The sequence below is a fragment of the Leptosomus discolor genome, chromosome Z, assembly GCF_034619465.1.
Source record: "Leptosomus discolor isolate bLepDis1 chromosome Z, bLepDis1.hap2, whole genome shotgun sequence".
Taxonomy (NCBI): Eukaryota; Metazoa; Chordata; class Aves; order Leptosomiformes; family Leptosomidae; genus Leptosomus; species Leptosomus discolor.
The window spans coordinates 32798146-32815059 of record NC_141419.1 but is presented as its reverse complement, the minus strand read 5'-3'; the positions used below and the strand labels follow the sequence as shown (position 1 = coordinate 32815059).

The 16914-nt window shown below is 37.1% G+C and overlaps 1 protein-coding gene across 2 annotated transcripts in view; it reads left to right on the top strand.

The window, feature by feature from the left end:
* SLC24A2 (solute carrier family 24 member 2) overlaps positions 1 to 16914 on the top strand; it is a 116946-nt gene that overhangs the window by 79315 nt on the left and 20717 nt on the right. For both annotated transcript variants that reach the window (XM_086479383.1, XM_086479382.1), the window contains 3 exons: positions 2448 to 2498; positions 8948 to 9043; positions 10686 to 10774. In XM_086479383.1, the coding sequence (XP_086335509.1) occupies positions 2448 to 2498; positions 8948 to 9043; positions 10686 to 10774 (236 nt within the window). The remainder of the gene's footprint in view (positions 1 to 2447; positions 2499 to 8947; positions 9044 to 10685; positions 10775 to 16914) is intronic.

The following is a 16914-nucleotide window of genomic DNA, read 5'->3' as shown; positions in this document are numbered from 1 at the left end:
CTGGGTATAGGACTATAAAAGCTTTGTGGAATGTAATCTCACCAGCAAGATTAGAGTTTTCCTGGAAATAATTTTGCTAACTGCAAGAATTAGCCTAGTTTAATCCTTGGCGTGTTGAAATGCTGAAGTGCCCAGAACATGATTATCATCAGCATCATGCATTCTCATGCATCTCCTTGTTTCTTTTGTCTTCAGTTTCTGTAAGCTCAGAGTCTCCTTTTGTCTTTCCTGTTTGTCTTGTTTCTCTTACTTCAGATGGGAAGCAAGTAGATCTCAACTAGATTGCCAGTATGTCAAGTGCCCTGCCTTTCTGCTGCTGCTTTTATTTCTTCTGAAGATTTAGCATAATTCACCATTGTTGTTGGCTTCCTCTGAAACCTCTTCTGCTTCATCCCTTATGTCAGAGGTCTCATGCTATCATTCTGTTAATTCTTAAGTTTGTTGCTATGGTACAACCTTCATCTCAACTTCATCCTTCTGCGCAACCCATCCTTATTCTTTTTCCTCCGTGAGTTTATACCGCCCCTCTCTGGCAATGTTGTCACTTGCGTGTACTTCCATTTCTCTGATTACTCTTGGACTCTTGGCATCTGTTTTCCACTCATGACATCCTCCAGTGGATGCCTCACCCCAGGTTCTAGCAAAGCAGACCCCAGACACATCAAGGCAGAGATCAGTGAGAATAAGTTTAAGCAAAGGCACCAGCTGTAGAGTCATCAGATACTGAGTACTAATTAAACAGCACATGTGGTCCCAAATGCTGTATGTAGGGAAGTCCATATTGAAGTTATTGGGAGCTCTTCCCATGTAAGGAATTCAAATCTTTAGGACTAAAATCAAGATGGTAGGACAATAGCCTCTTTTATGTAAACACAGCTACGAAGATTATGTTAGAAAATTTTTACAAAATGGTATATGCATTGTACAATATTATAAAAGAATATATTAAATTCTGTCTTTAAATGACATCTTTCTTTGCATAAGAGAGACTTAGAGTAACGTCATATTCTGTTGGGCATACTTATGTGCAAGTAAGATACTGCATTGTATGAGCAAGAGTATATCAATATTTGTAAACGGTTTTGAAAAAGTGCGTCTATGCAAAAATCATTACAATCCAATCATAATAATTTTAAAAATTTAACAGGAAAATACCCTGTATGTTTTAGTTACACGGCATAAAGCTTTCTCTGTCTGTGCAAATGAGGTAAGAAATGTTTATTTGGCAGATTCAGGTACCTGCAAATAGATTTTTTTTAAAAAGGATCTTTCGAACTATGAGATTTGCATATCATTACAGTAATTTACAGTTAAAAACTAATAGCCAGACCTCTATTGAAATTCACCTGTGTAGAAAAATATTGAAAGATCATGAGGTCCATCAGCTGAAAACAAAGTAATTGGACAGCATTTGTACATTGAATTGCTTAAGCTGTTTCATAAACATGAAGAGAGAATATTTCCAAAGAAAACAGCACTACCGAACTGTTAAGTATCCATTTTTTAATGATTGCACTCTGTCAAAGGTTGGATGCTCAAAAGCTCGCTTGTAAAACTTTACATAAAAATGATGAGTGAAATCATCCACAGATTCCTCAGACAAGTAATTTACTAATTCCTCCTTGTGCTTAATTTTTCTCTGTCCTGTTTTGTAGACCTGCATTAGTTATTGTATTTATACACATATTTACCTATATGCCAAACTTTAAGAAAAAGGCACTTTAAGAAATTAAATGTAAAGCAACATCTGGAGAAAAATGGCAATTTCATCCAAGATTGTATCACACAGAGAAATAATAGTAAAGATCTGGAGATTTCTGCATTCCATTCTTTTCTCTGCCCTGCTGGAATATAGTAATGCAATATATTCAGATCTATTAATTTAGGTCTCATACCACCTGATGAAGTGAGTAAATACTTCTCTGATTTCAGAAGTGATACGAGAGTGGTTAAATTAAGTAACCCCTCTAAAGCAAGTCACCATCAGCACTGGTATCAACAATGTTTGTGCAATGGCATTATGAACACTTCCTTAGATTATATAGTTTGAGATATTTTGTTTAATTTGAATGCGTAGGTATTTGAATGTCTGACCTGGGGAATGTTAAAAGAGCTTAGTTTCCAAAGCTTCTGCTGATTAGGTACTGTCAAGGTTTATTATGTTTTCCCAAACGGAGAGGCACCAAATTGGCAATGACCTTGAAAAGGCTGAATTTCAGATTTCAGTGCTTATCCTACATCTCACTTTAGCAAGTTACTTTTCTAAAGGCAGTGACTTGTGAAACTTCTGGGGGGAAGGCACAGCCATTTCTGAATCTCTGTTTTGCTGTCCTGCAGCATTTTTTGCATAATCAGTGTTCGAATTTATGAAGCACATGCAAAAACGTGTACATTTCTTGAATGTCTGCTGGTTCCTTATCTTTGTGTCTTTTACTGTGATGTTGTAGAGCTTGGATCATATGGAAACCTAAAATATTATGACACAATGACTGAAGAAGGTAAGAAATATTTTAGAATTGTTTGTATCAGCTTTTCTTGAAGCCCTTTAAGCGCCTTTTATGTGTTTACTTTTTCCTTCAGTTTTCTTAGTCCTATTTTCAGTTTCTCCATTTTTGAATAACTCCTTTTTGCATGTCTTCATTGTCGGCAGGATCAGTTATGGCTCTTTTTTTCAGGTTGGTTTTTGTTTTCAGCATCTCAGTTTTGCTATTTCAGGTAAGGAAATCATAGAATCAGGGAATGTATTGGGTTGGAAGGGACCTCTAAAGGTCACCTAGTCCAACCCCCTTACATTAAGCAGGGACATCTCTAACTAGGTCACGTTGCTCAGAGCCCCATCAAGCCTGACCTTCAATGTCTCCAGGGATGGGGCTTCCACTGCCTCTCTGGGCAACCTGTGCCAGTGATCCACCACCCTCATATTAAAGAACTTTTTCCTAATGTCCAACCTAAATCTACCCTTTTCTAGCTTAAAACCATTACCCCTTGTCCAATCACTACAAATCCTTGTGAACAGCTCTTCCCCTGCCTTCTTACAGGCAAATTATAGGAAATACAATGGAATGCTTTTACTAAACAACATACATGCAAAACCACACTCGCAAATTATACGGCACAGTGTAACATAGATTGTAGGTGCTTATTTTATGCCATGTTTTACAGTACATTCAAGATGAATTAATTTATGGATGTTCAAATCACTCAGTTTGAGAACAATTATTAAGTGACTTCAGTTTACAGTCTTATTCAAAAGTAATGAATAAACTTTAAAAACTAGGCATGACTATTCCTGGAGTATTAATTGTACGCTTAATCGCAATGCAAAAATTATGCAATTTAAAATGCAGATTCTAACAAAACAAGAATGAAGTGATTAGGGCTTGAATCAGGGCTCAGTGAAATCTCGGGAAATTTTTCTGCTGATTCAAAAGCATTGCAGTTTATTATACTAATTCAGGAAAGCAGTTAACTGTGTACTAAATTTTCAGCACATGCTTTCAGTCCTAGTGTGGTCAGCATTTCTATAATTTGGAAGTTTCCCTGAGCTTAGACCTGTTTGTCTGTAGGATCAAAGCCTCTTGTCTAGCGCTCTGATTATAATGCCAGACAGATGATTTCATGAATGTTCACTTCAGTAAGAGAATGGAGATAAGCTTGAGGCCTGTAGAAAAGTTAGCTGCCTATTCCTACTTATGTTTAATGCTTGGAATATAAGGCAAATAACTTAATTCTCTGCTTTTAAAAACACAGTTATTTTCTAGTTTAGATGAATCTTGAAGTTAAAAAGATTTTAAGAAAACCTTCATTATATGACTTACTTATGATCATTTCCCTAGGGTGGGTGAGGGGAAGTTATAACTTCTGACTATTTCCCATTTTCTATATCTGCTGTTGATACTGAAATATAACCCTGCTATTCTGGGGCTAGCTGTAGGAGATGGTTCCTTCCACCTTTGTGCCTGATGTTGAAAGATGCTGGGTTTTTTCTGTAGCAGGTGTGAGCTCTTAAGGCAGTCTTGTCACTCTGCCCTCCATTGCCCAGATTCAGCATCTGATTCACAGGGGTGGCACCGATATAAGAAAAAATGTCTGAGAGGAGATTTTACCAGGCAAACAGTGGTGACTATGTTGTTTAAATTCAGCTTTAAAGCACCTGAAATGAGTTGTTAACCTAGGCCATTCACATACAGCTACCAGAGCTAAAACTTTTGCAGTGTGTCTCTCTCAGTCTTCATTACAAACTGAGAAAGGTCATTTCTCATTGTAGACTCAGAGTTGGGCGTGTTAAGGTTTTCATTTTTCATATGAAATATTAAATCTACCATTTCAAAAGTAGTCACTACATTAGTAGCCTTCTGATATTCATAAATACTCTATTGACAGTAAATGTAGCTATTTGTGGGAAAATACCCATGCAAGTATGATACATACAATATTAATATTGTGCCTATGCTGACTAAATGCTGTTAATATTCAACATGATCTCAGGAAGCACTCCTCATGAATAAATAATCCAGGACCATACTGTAACAATAGCAAAAATCCAGTATCAAAAGTCTTCCAGTAGCAAAAATAAGAAGGGATGTTTTTTGTCTTTAGGAGTATTAACACTCTAAGATACAGTTTACCTTCTCAAATATAACTGACATCATCGTTTTCACATGTCTTTCACAAAGCAAGTAATGAATAGTATATCCCAAAAGCTGTATTTAGATCAAAGTGTGCTATATTTTGGACTTTCTGTTTGGATTTTCAGAAGTATAATCACGTAACTATATATCACACTTACTTGCATTATCCATTTTCCTCCTTCACTTCCTTTTTTGACTGAGCTTTTTATACATTCTGTACAGAAAGTTAGTCACAGGAACATGTAAACCCAGTTGCAAATCTATGGATTTTTTTCCAACGTAGCACGTACTTATCTCCAGGTCCTCAAACCCTGCGTAGACATAGGTGCAAATCATTCAATCCTCCAGTGAAGAAGCACAGGCACATCTGTTCTTCTAGCTGCATCAGAACAATCAGAGACAAAAAGTAACGGTTAGGTCACAATACACAGTTAGATATAGTCTAATGGCCAGAGGGACATTGTGCTCCAATGATCATCTTGGAAACAATCTCTATTGTTTTGTTTGCTCCTCTTTGGTCTGAAAGTGACTTTAAATTAATTGCAGATTAATCAGGCCCAACTGGGAGAGAAAATATACACTACCAGATGGGAAGAGAGCCCCACAGTAATCTTGTGCTGTCAAGTACCTTCCACCAACAGCCTACAACATGTCAAAACTGCATATACTTTCATCTGGTGCGATATAAAGGTAAAAGCACGTGAAGTGGATTTCTGGAATTGATCAGTTGTGACCCACTAGTTGTGTTCCACAACTGGCCATGAGCAGGTCCATGGTAGGTACAGTTTCGACTGCTCAACAGCAACAGATCTGACATCTTCAGACTCATGAAAGCTTGACTATAGCTGCATAGATGTAGTAATTTGCATTTGATCAGAGACTGGAAGCTAGACAAATGGTAGAGTCATGAAATTTTTAATGAGTGAATTTCTGAACTATTTTCCTATCAAATCAAAGGCTTTTCTGACCCAGGGAATCTGTAGTCTGAAATTTAGATTGTAGTCAAAGGATTGGCTTTTTAATATATCCTTGATCAGGAGAATCTCTGCCAACTGATGCTAACTGGAATTACTCATGCAGATCAAGGCATACCTGTATTATACAATACTGATTTGTTTGCATAAATTCAAGTAAAACCAATTTAGTTTTAAGCTGCCTTCTTTGCTAATCACCTGGCCTTGATCTCCTGTTCCTTCTATGCCATCCTTTGTAAACTAAAATGAGCTGCAAAATCTGTTTGAGTTCAGCGAATGTAGATTAATTAAGAATCTTGTGGAACAATCTATCTTATTTTGGATCTGTGGAATCAAGCATTTTCATTCACCTAAATTCTCATGGTACCAGATGGCATGAAAGTTACTCTTAGGTAGTCAAACCCATAGTACATAGGACTGTTAAAGAGGAAACATGAACTTCTACCTCGTCTTGGAAATAAGAACAGTAGCATAAAATTCCTATGGATCATTTTAGTAACCCCACCTAAAGATGAGAAAAAAGGCATGAGTTAAGGTCAGTGCCTAAGATGAAACCTTTGGGGCTTTCTGTAAATTTCAATGACTTAGAAATATCCTGAGCTGGTCCTTTTTCTTGGTGGCTCTGTGCTTCCCCTTCACTGAAGAAGTTTTGATTAGGTTTGAAGGAATGAGAATGGGAGGGAAAGGGAGGGAGGAGGAATAGCTCTGCTGTCCTTTTACATCTCACTGTCTTCATGCAGGCTAGTGCTGCTGCTTTCCTCAGTTTCATGCTCTTGATAGTCAATATTATGTCTTTCCTCATACTGTTTCTTACCTGCAATGAGTGAATCAAATGCAAGGTAATGATGAAAAACAGTGTAAGCTGAACCATGCATGTACTGAGAAATGAAAATAAACCAAAATACAGTTTCCATTTCAAATGTTGAGGTTAATTTCCATGACAGTGACTTATAACTGTGGAACAGTCTCCTGAATGAATTGGTGTAACTTTACAATGTTAAAACTCAATGTAGGAAATTATTCCTAAAGGTGGGAGGAGACTTTTCAGAAATGTGAAAAAAATTGAAGACAACTTCAATTAAGCCAATCTAAAACAGTGTGAATCTCTGTGGAGACATTTTCTTTTCAGTTCAATAATGGCTCAAGTTTCTCTATTAAAAAAACCTAAACAATTTCACACAACCTCAAACAAAAGACAAGAGTATCCTTACAGAATTCTGCATCACTTCAATTTAACTTTTTTAATTGAACCTTAAATAGAAAGGTCTTACACTATTCTGGAGTAGGTGGATATATGGATGGTTCCACAGTTAATTCTCAGAAAATGTCTCTGTTCTATCATTTGCATCGCTTGCAAATGTGTATATGGGGCAAATATAAAATACACATGCACAAAGGAACCCCCAAATATTTGTGTATTTGGGGCATAACAAGCCAAGTTCTCAAACATACGAAGCTGAGTTGGAGTCTGAAATCTAAAGCAATCCTTTAACAAACTGACATACATGTTGTATGAAAATTATGCAGGCATCTTTCAGTATCTTCACATGCTTCTGGATACACACTTTTTAAATGCCCCTACTGTTTCAAAAGAAGTTAGGAACAGACTTGACTCTTAGCATTTTAGCTTAAAATATTTGGAAATAGGATTTGCATATTTTCCTCTGTTTTTTCTTTCTCATATCTGATATCCCAAGCAATTCCCTTTCTCTCTCTCTTTTTCTTTCTTTAAGTCTTTGTTTCTTCTTCCCCTTCTAACTGAAATCTCTGCCACTGATGCTGTGCACTGAAATATTCAGATGGCTTGCTATTTATGATTGTGTTCTGTGCTTTAATACTCTTCTGCAGGCGATTTTACTCTAGGTACCATGTACCAAAAAAGATAATCTTTGCAATATATTATGAATGGCTAATTATTTTTTTGTAGCATGATGTGTTTGTGAAAAGATAGGGCCTGCTGAAAGGACCGTACTGCTTATTAAATCTTTGTGGTATTTTTATTATTTCCAAGTGACTTACTGTTGACAAATTAATTCAACTTCCCAGCAAACAATAGCTGCTAGTTGTGGACTGTGCACATGCTTCTTCTCATGCAGAAGTGTTGGTACAGGGGTTTGAAGCTTCCATTTGTGAGAAGGGAAGAGAGGATTTCTTTCTTGACTAATGATTTATTCTTGTGTGTCTTTTCTTTTAGCTTGGAAACAGTGACTCTTATCCAGCTAGCTGAGTACGTTCATGACTTCTCACTGTTCCTTGCCACTGTTAATCAATTATGTAATTCCATTGAAACATCTTTTGGTCTTAAGCCTGTGCTGTTTTTGCTGCAGGGACACCAACAGATATCAATGGATTATTTTAACTGGAGATGAAGAATTAAAACAGTCATGGGCCCTGTATGGTAATAGTGTCCTTAATTAGAAGTGTATTGTACTATAGCCACCAGTTACACTGCTAAAAAAGATTAAAAAACAGTTAAAGTGGTATTAATGGGGATAATAATAAAGAAAGGCAGACACATCATCTTTCTACACAACATAGACTGTCATAAGCTGTCCAGAGTCCTTACATAGAAAGATCAACTGATGTAGAGGAAGGATTAAATTAATTTCACTTAATAATTGCTATCTTTGACATTGCCTGATTTGAATGTGCCATTTGGACTCAGTGGTCAATAAAGAGTGACAGGACCTGGGACCTCTCTCAGGACAGGATGAATTGCCCTAGAGACAGTCTAGATGATGAGCTGCATTGTTAACCTCATGAGAGACGAAAAACACCTGGCAGGTAGAGAAGAAAACTTACCTTTGAGAAGCTGGAATGGAAGTCATGTATTCTGGAAATTGCTTCTTCCCCTTCTGAAGTATCTGTAGCAGGCAGAGGCACATAGCTGAGTGCAAAGTGACAAAGTTGACCACAGGCACCATGATGCAATATATGGGTTCATCTGAAATTCTGTGTCACTGTAGTACTAATTGAGATATGAAACTGTTTGTGTTTGTTTATAATATCTTTGTTCATCTGTATTGATCTTCTGTTTAGGCTGAAATCCTACACCAGCACTTTTATAGGTGGAACTTTACTGACTGCTTCTGAAGAAAAATAATAGCTTTTGTTTTCAATTTCTTGTTCATTTTGTTGCTGCATTCTCAGAATAGAAAAAAAAAAATAAATTTTTATTTCTACTAAAAAGGAAAAACATCAGATAGTCTTTAATTACATGTCTGCTGTTTGAGGAGGGATGGAAGTGAATTATCAGCACTGATTTATGGAGCCTAAGCTATGGCAAAGAAACTTTACTTCTCAAAATGGCTACATTTTCCTAATGGCAATGCTTTCTTTTAGGAAAGTTCAAGGAAAGGGCCTCAATTCTGCATAAGATTGCCAAAAAGAAGTGCCAGGTGGAAGACAGTGAAAGGCAGAATGGAGCTGCTAATCATGGTGAGTGCAGCAGTACACATTTATCACTTGTTCCTGAGGAACTTTTTCACTGTTTTATTTTGCTTGAAAATCCTTAGGGATTAATTTCTTTGTTTACTTATTTATGCTATCTTAGTGAAAATATTTTGATTTCCTGTACAAAAGGGTATGAAACTTATGGACAGGACAAGGGTTAAGTGCAAGAAGAGAAAGTCAGTAAAGGCATTTAGAAAGCCTCCTGGCAGGGTTGAAAAGAAAAAAGCAATGCTGATTTTGGATATCTGTTGACGTAACAGAAATAGACAAAACTTACTTGCAATTTATACGTGAAAATCTAATTAATTTATTGGGCTGCTCTAGGAGAACATGTGTTTAATGTGGTATGACTCTTGTCACAAAAAGAAGCAACCTTCATGTTTAAGATTGGATTTGTCTATCTACTACTTTCTAATAGTCATTTAGGCCCATCTATGGTAATTGTGCAAAATTAGCTTACTATGGTTTTCCATTAAGTTTCCATTAAGGTATTTTAGTTCAAAAGTTTGTATACTAAAAGAAAATCTGTACTGTGTCCTGTTTCCTCTGCTTTACCTCAACATGTTCTCTGCATTAGAAAACCAGATTCAAGTGTGTCTGGTAAAAGCTGAATCATTTTATTAGCTGACACTATTTCTGCCTTGTTTAGATACTATTTGCTTCCTGAACCAAGCAGTTGGATGGGACAGCCTGTTAATAAACTATAATGCTGGCTGTGGGGTTAACAGACAACACATACATGTGCTGATATAATTACAGATAGTCTGGCAGTCTGCTGTGGCTGTGATCTCAGATTTTTAATTTAGAAGAATGTCAGGATAGCAGTAATGTAACTAGACAGCTGTATTTACTTCTGTGCACAAGACCATACCATAAGGCATGTTGAACTTGAGTTAGACATTTCATATTGCTATTCCCCATAATTATTTTGTCCAAGGGAGTTGGGGCCATTGACATTTTTATCTAGTACATACTTAAAGAGATAAATACAGTTTAGAGAATTCCAAGATAATCAAAGTAAGAATAAATTTGAATAAATCTGGCATCAGAAACCAAAGGCCCAATTTTATCCCTTTATTTCCTGTAAAAGTTTAGCACAAGGACTACAAGATTCTGTTTTAAAGATCATCCTCTGTTATTGGATGTTATTAGACAATCCATTCCCACATGTTTGCATGAGAAAGAGCATGATACAGTGTGGAAGTAACTTTACTAACTGCAGGGGTTAGTGTGTTATAAAAGTTATAACTTGTTGAATATATCCCCTCACCTGTAAATGCAACACATTGCATTCCTTAATGTCTGGGGAGAATGCTACATATCACTTTTTAGCTGAAGTATTAGGCTCAGTGAGTTTAGCATAAACAAAGAGCACTGAATGTTACAAAGAATGTAAATTCCTGCAAGATGTAAGTACCAGTAGAATAGTTTCTTCAAATGCGGGCTCACCATTTAGAAGAATTTTATTCAAAATGTGTACTGGTCAAATGGAAAACAGATGTTGGTCCACCTTCAGTATTTGATTATTTACACAGACTGAATATATGACAGCAGTTTCACTAATACATTTGTTACTTAATATTCCATTCTGTTGTTTTCCCACTCTTATTTATGGATGATGCCACAGAAAAAAGTGCAAAAGTGGAAGTTGCAGTAACACCGCCGAGTGATTCAGGACCAGTGCAGAATGGAATTGCCCATAACGTTGAAGAAGAGGTTAATGTCTTTATTCTTCTTCTTTTTATTTTTATATTGGAAAATATATTGCATGCTTGATTGTGCTTTTCACTGAAAGTATACATCTTAATAGCTGTTAATATGAACTGTCTACAATATATTTAATCTTCATTTACAACTGAATCCAATGTATGGTTTGCCGTAAAGAAAATATCTTCTCTCGTGCCCCTGCCCTTCACTGTAAGGTAAGATGATAGTCTGGAATGTATTCTTTTAGGAAATGTATTTTTACTTATCGATGTTTACAGCCCTAAATATAGCTAATGGAAATTGCTTGTCTGATTATCGTCACATTGCACAAAATCTGTTCACTTAAAAGGGTAGCCTGTCATTTTGTGCCTGTCATGTTGCTTCATGGGATAGTTAAAAGTAGTTATAAAAGAAGACCTATATACAAACTTCTCAATCCTGCCTTCTGTTATCTTGAGACAAATAACAAATTAAGCTGAATGAGGTATAGTATACTAGTATTTCTATGACTCTTATTGCATATGCTTAAAATCTGCAAAAGAAGTAATTAAACACTTAAATGTATTTATTTTAACATACACTTTTTGTAAATAATAGTAAACTGCACAACTGTGTCTAACTTGCATGATGGCTGCTGAAATACTTATACAGTTGAGCTAGCTTCTTTCTTAAATCAGTTGTAATTCTCAAGAGTAGCTGACTGTAAAATTTGGTCCTGCCAGGCCCTTTTTTAATGTCTTTTAATTTTTTAAAAGTAAATTAGTACAACCTGCATCCCAAGTAGTCAAACAAGTGGAAAAACGCTGGTGAATTGATTTTGCTGAACTTTGGCACTGCTCATTTACACTGCAGCAAAACCTGCATAGAGAGAGAAAGTCTTGTTAAAAATAATCCTTGACACAGAAGATTTTATAATGGTTTTGTTTGTACAGTTTACTTCTTAGCCTTCTGCTTAGGCTGTAGTGATGCAAGAAAGGTACTGCAGGAGATGGGTGAACAGTGGTCTATACCATAACATGAGCTTCACCTTATTAAAAATGGGATGAGCTGTGTTGCATTTACCTACAGCAAAATCATGTAAAAAAGGCAATTGCCATGTTTTGTTTTGAATCATCCCAGGTTTAGGTTTTGATATTTTAATTGCTTTTTTTTATTTATCATTTAACAAAATTGTTTGTCCAAGTCAGAGATCATCTTGCCTTCTTCATGATCTGAGCAAGGTCACGGTAGGTGAAATTCTTTTCTTGAAAGGTTCTGCAAGCCACAGGAAAAACTAGAAGTGGCATGCAGGTAATGGAGTGTGTTTACATCTGTTGGCTGCTTCCTGAATACAATTATCCCTCACAAGGAGCGTAATTTATACTGAAACATAATTGTAACAGGGAGAGGTTATGCAATTTTTTTCTGCAAGAGTAGGAAAATAACACTGTGATGTCAGTAGACTGAGTCTTTGGGAAAAGATTCTGTTTGCTTTACACAGCTGGAGGTGGAGAAATGAGAAGAGGATTCTGGCCAACTGGTGTGTTTGTGCACCAAATATTGGCAGATAGCTTTAATTCTTCACTGTTTGCAGATAATGTTGGTCTCTAGGAGTAAGAATTGAGAATCAGAATCAAGAATCTAAAAGAGATGGGTAGTTTTTGATATCCTGAATTACCAGTAATGATAATGAGTCTCCCATGGAAAGGAGAGCATAGTAGAACATTATATTACCTTATCTTTTAATCTAAGTTGTTCAAATTGACATGCTACTTAAAGATCCTTGTCAGCCTGACAAAGCATCACTCTTAGGTAAATGAGTAAAATCTATGTAATACAAAATCTCAGCACCGCACCTCAACACTCAACATTTTAATGTAAGGAAAGATCTATTTTCAGATCCATTTGGATCCTGTTCTGAGAGTCTGACCTCACCGCTGCAGTGAAATATGTCATTGGACTATTTTTTAACTTCAGAAAAAAAAAGAAATCCAAAGCAGAGTGGCTTTTAGACTTCTATTCTCAAAGTTCAATAAGGGATGACAGCATGGTGTAACCTGTTATGGTGTACGTAAATTAGTCTGTCGGATGTATGAAAACTCTAATAGACTGTAACAGAATTCAGTAGCTCAAGAGGGAAACTGGTCTTGCTTTGTAAGATTTTTTTCTGCTGAGATTGTTCAGTGAAAACAATGAAGGAAAAGCAGTCTTAAGCAATCACATTTTACAGCAATGTCCATACGCTGTCATTTTTCATTGTAAAGAAGCAGTTTCTAAGCTTGTTCAGAAATCTGCAAGGTCAAGCAGCCTCATCATTCAGGACAATGGTTTCAATTTCAAGCAACTGCAGGGTAAGGAAGGAAAATTATTGCAAGAGTACATTACTCAGCAATGTCTTCCTCTTATCTTCTTTCAGACATTTAAAACTTTCAGTGAGGCAGGGTTTGGAACTTTTAATTTCAGCAAGTTTTAGGACATTCTGAAAAACTGTTGTGCTGTATCAGAGGTGGGACACATTACTGAACCTTACACAAATGACAAGATGAGCAAGCAGGGAGGCTTGTAACTGGGGGAGGAGTGATTCTGCAGATTTATCTCCATTAATCTGAAAGAAAGGATTTTAGGTGCCCGCTGTCACAATAAAGAATAGTAATTGCCTAGTAACATTTTGAGATGGCCCATGCTGGGTTCCTCCCCACTGGCCTTTCTAAGCTCAGGCTGCTTCAGTTATTGATATAGAATTATAGAATCATAAAATCATAGAACGGTTTCAGTTGGAAGAGACCTTCAAGATCATCAAGTCCAACCTTTGTCCTGGCTCTACCAACACCACTAAACCATGTCCCTAAGTACAACACCTACCCATCTCTTAAACACCTCCAAGGATGGTGACTCCACCACCTCCCTGGGCAGGCTCTTCAATGCCTGACAACCCTTTCAGTAAAGAAATCCTTCCTAATATCCAGCCCAAACCTCTCCTGGTGCAGCTTAAGGCCATTTCCCTTTGATCTATCACTTGTTACTAGGGAGAAGAGACTGACCTCCACCTCGCTACAACTTCCTTTCAGGCAGTTGTAGAAAGTGGTAAGGTCTCTCCTCAGCTTTCTCTTCTCCAGGCTAAATTTTGTGATTTAAAAGTATATATTGGAATTTTTTGAAAAGTTGCAGCAAAAATGGTCTACTCATCCATTTAACATATAACTAGGTTTCTGTGATACTTAGGACCCTACTTCGCTGTGAGATTCTCTGTCTACTCTATACTGTACAGGGACCCTTCCTCAACGTTGCCTAGCTTTTTGTGCACAGCTTTATAATACACCTTCCCAAGCTGTGGCATCACTTGGAAACTAACACTGGGCTATTCAGTTTCCTTCTGCTTTGTATATTGACTTCATTGATGCTAATAGGATTACTCCTGATTTGTAGAAACATAGGCAACAAAAGAATCAAACACACAAGCATTCATGTGACCTTTTTCTTTGATGAAGATTAGAATTTGAGGAAGGGAAATCGGTCATTGCCCTGCCAAGCCTTCTTTCTAGCTTTTCCAAACTTTATGCGGACACTACTTACCCCTAGGAAATAGTATATCCTCAAAAACAATGGTATCAGGGCAGCTTTGTTTAGGGAAGTAATACTAAAGGCACAGGATAGTATGCCAGCCAGTCCTCATCAATAGTTTCTTTTTCTCTTTCAAAAACTCGCTTATTAAAGCTAAGCAACAAGAACAAACTCATTACAGCTCATTCTTGACCTACAAATGCTGTTGAATTTTTATTTTTTTGTGAACAAGTATTCTCTGTTTTACACTGAGACATGATTTGCTTCTGTTCCATGAGCAGAATTCAGTCTGGTGGCTTGAACTTTTGTTGATTTTTCATTACACTAATGCAAAAGGAAGTTCTGTAGTGTCAGAATTTGGAAAAGCAGTATAAAATTGCTTCTCTCCAATTTTGCACTTCTATATGTCCAAAGATATGGTTTTGTAATCCATAAATGCTGTTTAGAAAATATCTTAAGGAAATGTACCATTACTGCCTCCATTTCCCAGTGATGATCCTTTAGAACCGAGAAAATTGGAGGTACTGTCTGACTTGAGAAACCAAGCTGCAAATATGGCTTTGGGGGAGAGGATCTTGTCCTGAAAACTGTGGGCTGGGAAATGGGTGTACTCACATAGCAGGTCATCAGGTATTCCTAAAACATGTTTGCAGTGAGGATACAGAAGATGTGCATAGGGATCTAATTTTTTCTCCTCCGTTGTCAAGTTTCACTATGGTCTTCTAGTTTTTCCCTCCTGCAAAACAAACATAGTCATATTTGTGTGTTTTCTTACTTTTCGCTGGTGTGGATTATGGTGCCAGAGTCTAAATCCCTGGACACAAGCATTCCAGTACTACAAAGTTCTGTACTGGAGTTAGAATTGCCTGAAAATAAGTATATTAAAAGTTATATGTGCCACTAGTACGAAGAGAATATGAAAAAAATTCTATCTTACTTATAAAACTCCTATTGTTTTGAAAATATGCTATTGAGCAAAGGAGCATTGTGAAAGGAAGGTCTCAGGCTAAGACTGCAAGAAAAGGGGGAAAAATATCTTTTATGTTGTATTTTGATTTTCATATATTTGTAAATTAAACTTCTTTTTAAAAAAGCGTAATACTCCAAATGCCATGATTTAGTTTTCCTTATACATTTCCTGGTTCCTTCAAGGGTTTTTTTGTCATCTTTGTATTTTTTCAGACTGGTATTCTCTCCTCCTTTCCTTCTTTTTCAATTGCACAAAGCTGAAACCCTACACGACAGAGTCGAGGACACTTAGTTAATGACTTTCACAAGGTTTCATAAACTAGGTGAATTTCACTTGATTTCCTTTTTTTTTCCTTTTAATTTCTTCATTTGTCTCTTCCAAACTCCACTGTCTTGCTTTTCTCTTTTTCTCAGGCCCTTAACTCTATTCTGCTTACTCCATGTCCTCCGAGGAACCTCAGCTGTCCTCTTGCTAGCCCAAGCCCTTGAGCAACAACTCTGTCCTGAGGATGGTTGCCGAAATTCAAAAAGACTTTCCAGAAAAAGTCCCCAGCATCCCAGACGTTTGTCCCAGACAGGAAGACTCATATAATCCCACTCCCACTGTAAGCAGCAGCAGATCTCCTGCATTTTTATTAAACAAGGATCCTCAGCTGAGAAGGACAGACAGCTGTGGTATCCTTCCCAGCCCCCAACCAGAACAGCAGGGAACAATACCTCCTCCCACCATATGGTCTGTAAGATGTTCCTGCTTCATTTGCAGTCAGAAATTGCCTTCCCTCCTGCTGGATATTTCATCTTCCTCAGGGATTTTGTTCTACTTAAGGCATTCTGTCTCTTAACCTTTAGCAGGTTGCCACAAAGGAGAAGACTGTTATATAAAACTTCATAAAGTGGTACTGAGCACGTATGAGAAAATGAAAGAAGACTAAAAGGATGCTGACTATCTCATTAAATGTTTTATAGGGTGCCCTTCAGAGAAATGATCCTTCTGAGAAGTCCAATTGTCTCCTCTCCCCGCCACCACCTTCTTAACAAGCATTTGATTAAGTGTGTTCAGTCATAGTCATTTTAACCTGTGGCTTTTCTAAAAATAGCTTCCAATCTGAAGATAACACCTTTTCCTCCCACCTACACACACACACGCACACACGCACATACACACACGCACATGTACACATGCGCACACTTTTACCTGTTTCTATGGAAACCTCACTGGAAAATGTTTACATGCCAACCACGTCAGAGAGAACTTTTCCATTAAAATATATGGGAACTTGTATGTTGTAGGAAAATGCCACAAACACGTTATTGTTTTTATTGGATCTAATCCACTTGCCTGAGCAACAGTGAGGTAAAGCATGTTTTGCCTTCCCCACCAAAGAGAAGCAGCATGGTGTGCTGCAGTTCAGGATGGAGTAGCGTTGTGTTCTTTGTCTCAGGCTATGACTCTGGGCTGTATTAAACATTTCTATTTCATAGACAGAGGTTAGAGGAGATTAGAGCAGCCTTTGTTGTAAGGCCGTTATATATTCCAGCATCTCTGGTATTTGTTTGGTTGATCATTAAAAATACATTTTCCAAAGCCCAAATGTTTTTTCAGTTGCCACACTCCGTTTAAAGTAAATGCCTGCATCTTG